The 3,761-nt window shown below is 41.9% G+C and overlaps 1 gene segment (V, D, J or C); it reads left to right on the top strand.

Moving 5' to 3' along the window:
• The first annotated feature begins 1,268 nt into the window (after nucleotides 1-1,268).
• Nucleotides 1,269-1,782, top strand: LOC108801065. The segment is given in 2 exon segments: nucleotides 1,269-1,330; nucleotides 1,463-1,782. Coding segments are annotated over 2 exon segments (369 nt in total).
• The last annotated feature ends 1,979 nt before the right edge of the window (nucleotides 1,783-3,761 follow it).

The raw sequence follows: 3,761 nt of genomic DNA, 5'->3' as shown, positions 1-3,761 counted from the left end.
TTTAAATTTATTTTTTTAACATTTTTATTCTTCTGATCTTTTCTTTTTTTCCTTTTTTATCACTTTTTTATTTTTATATTTTAAGTATTATTTCTTATTTTATTTTAATAACTTTAGTTTATTTTATTTTTTACTTTTTATCAATTATTTATTTATTTTCACTTAACATTATTGCTATCACAGAGGAGCTAACAACCCTCTGTGTGATAGCATTTTGATCTAACAGGTTTTCTTTATTAAACCTGTCACCTCCAGTGCAGGAGTTTGAGCACAGCATTGTGCTGGCTCTCCTGTGACAGCTGAGATGGAAAGGCTGCGAGTGCAGAGCGGAGAATGGACGTTCTCTGCTCTGCTCCCTGCTCCCCATCTTGAACTACCTTGCCATGGTCCCAGGTCCACCAGAACAGCGGGGGACCCCAAAAACCCCAGCGGGAAGACGAGAGGCGGCCAACGGGGAGAGGCAGGCGGATGTGGGGACGGACCATGGAAGGGAAGAGGAGCAGGCTAATTACAAGTGATCTTGGTATCTCTGAGGATGTTCAGCTGAACGAAAGTGAAGTGAAGGGAGCCGAAGCCAGCCGATGTGCAGCTGTTTTCAGCCATGCAAGGCTGAAGTGAATAGCTGAATGGGGTTCGGCTCCCCTCACTTTGGGTCGGTTATTCACTTGGCTGCTTTCTGCGCTAAGACAGACAATTAATTCTGAATTTAGATGGTATCACACATCAACATACAAAAACAACCTGCAGCGTACTACTATGTTTCAATCTATATCGTTTAAGTTTATTGCTGACATTATATTAGTATCTTTAATATGCTTTATGCAACATTTTATATTCATTATCGTATTGAATTTGAAAACGAATAAAAATACTGAACAGAACAAATCCTGCAGCATTTCTTTTGTGGCGTGTTACAGTGCAGGTGCATTCTGTTGTAATGCATTCATAATTTGGGGTGCTATTCATTGGGATTGTAACTGCAAAGCACATACTGTACCTATGTGTTAAGTACATTGTTTAGGGACATCTCATTACTGCTCAAATTATTGGTATTCTTTCATCTGTAATAATAGATTGTGCCAAACTCCTTGAATGGTTCACTGCATTCAACTGAATCTATATTTATATGACAGGTGACAGCCGGCCACAGAATTTCCATCTCCCCGATATTTGCATACACAGTGTGTGGGGTGTAACATCTCCCCTGTCACTCTCTCTCTATATATCTCATTGTACAGGAGACGTCTTCTACTTTGTATCCGACACTCCACAAACATCAAGATGCTTTCTCACAGTTATCTGCTGGCCGTCATCTTCATTTCTATTCAGGGTGAGAGAGGAGGCTCCTTCCATCATCCTCTGCACATACATCTATACATTGTACAATAAATAAACACATCAGGATTGATAGGAAGATATATAGACATTTATCAATAATCAATATGTCTCTTCCCATCCTCAGGATCCTGTGGACAGATTGTGATGACTCAGACTCCGGATTCTATCTCTGTGTCCCCGGGACAGACAGTCACCATCACATGTACATCCAGTAGCACCTTAACTCTTGGTGGTTCTAGCTATCTAGCCTGGTACCAACAGAAGCCCCAACAACCACCAAAGCTTCTTATATATTTGGCCAGTACTCGGCAACCTGGGATCCCGGGCAGGTTCAGTGGTTCAGGATCTGGAACTCAATACAAGTTAACAATTACTGGGGTGACTGAAGATGATGAAGGAACTTATTACTGTCAGCAGCATTACACCACCCCTCTCACACAGTGATACAGAGCCGTACAAAAACCTCCTTCCTCTTTCCTAAAATAATAGTATGATATGACGGCTTTTATATATTTATGTGATGAAATCTATAACACTAATGATAGTAAATTTGAATGGAAAAGGGTTGTGAATGATCATGAGAATTGTCATATAAAGTATAGAAAAGTGTTTCTATATCCCACAGCAGACAATTAGATAATTGATACATTATTTGGGGCTACAACATGTTGCTGTAGGTAATACACTTACTACACTTTATTACAAGGGTCCAGAGTGGATAAATGGAAATTACACTGCTGGGTGCTTGGTGGGCTCTTATCATGATGTACAATTATGTACAGTTGCACATTATATCTTTTGCAGATAAGTTTGAGAAAATCCTTCTGTATGTTTGTTATGTATTCCAATTCTCAAAGCAAACCTAAAAATAATGAAAACAAACGCATTTCTTACTTTTTAGATGCCTCTGTAACAACTCTGCTATGCAAGCCTAGGATCACAACTGCGGAGAGGGAATCTCACGGTCTGTTCAGTAAACGGTCTCTTATAAAACTCTCTCAGCAATTTAGAGAAGTGTTCAAGACCTTAAACATCATGTATGACCGTGGAATTAAGGTTAGGGGAATTGTATGCACTGGAAGTGACAGGGTTAACGCTTGAGAATGACACCCGGTGGTGAGCTCTGGTACTACTCTTAATCTGGCATAATGTGAGGAATACACATATGGTATAGTGAGCAGATACCTAATGCAGTAATTACAGAGGATGTTCGTTTAGATTGTCACATGCATGACCAGTATAACATCACTAGTTGGCAGTCTTGATTAGGGTTGCCACCTGTCCAGGATTCACCCGGACAGTTCGGGTTTTCAGTTCTGTGTCCAGGTTTCATGGCAGAAGAAACCCGGACACAAGATGTTAGGCAGACAGGGGTAACCAAAATTAAAATAGAGGCTACTGACCCCCCACTGAAAATAGTCACAACTGTGATATTTATATATGAATCGGCGGAGCTATTTACATATGAATAAACTACGACTTATTCTCCATAAAACTGTCCGTGCGTCGCTAGAGTGTGTTCGGGTTTCACTTGAAGAAAAGGTGGCAACCCTAGTCTTGATATAATAGACATATAGGTACACACTCTGTTGGTTAAATGTGGTTTGATTATTCCAAGCTATGCAATTCACAATGTTATCAGTAAATGTCAGTCTTGCCCAGATACTTGCGGTTCGGAGCCTCTAGCTGAAGTCACTCCTTTGGTCTCCTGTTGCTGAGTGGTAGCTGGCTCCCAGGTGTCACTTCTCAAGGTTCGGGTGACCATAGTTGATAGGTGCTCTTTCAGTGTGGGGTTCGCCCACGGTGTGGAGTTGCAGCAATGCTACTCTAGGTCCGCCTGAACGGTCTGCGGTTGCAGAGCGTGAATCTTCGGCGTTCACTGTTACAAACAGCAGGACGCCGAAGATTTGTTTGGCCGCGTCTTAAAAGGCCTCCTGCGCCTTCGCCAGGAAGAGCCGATGCCCGACGTGCGCATGCGCCGCGTGGAGAGAGCCTGGCCCGTTGTGCGCATGCGCGGTCCCGGAACGCGATCCCGGGACGGAACCCGGTAAGTCTCTTACAGCCTCCATGTTAGAGGCCTTTGCAAGTTTCTTAATTTCCAAGTGACAGGAAACACTTTCTGTTCCCATAGAACTACCAGGGACAGACTGAGCTTCCTCTCATTAACATACAATGCTTCTAGATCTTTAACCCTTTGTTAGAACAGACAGTGTTCAAATCGTGTTTACAACTGATAATGAAATCTTCCAGCACAGTACAGACCTGGTTCATTATATTAATGTTAACTTGCACAGACCCACTTGCATTCCTGGGCACAACTCAGTACAATGAACAACATGTCTTTCAAAGTAGAGCATGTATGGTGCAAGAGGCAATTAAAAGAATAAGCTATGCCCTATAAATGTGAATCGTGTAACAAATAT

Source organism: Nanorana parkeri, unplaced genomic scaffold (assembly GCF_000935625.1).
Source record: "Nanorana parkeri isolate BGI_ZX_2015 unplaced genomic scaffold, ASM93562v1 scaffold2208, whole genome shotgun sequence".
NCBI lineage: Eukaryota > Metazoa > Chordata > Amphibia > Anura > Dicroglossidae > Nanorana > Nanorana parkeri.
This window is presented reverse-complemented; position numbering and strand designations above follow the sequence as displayed.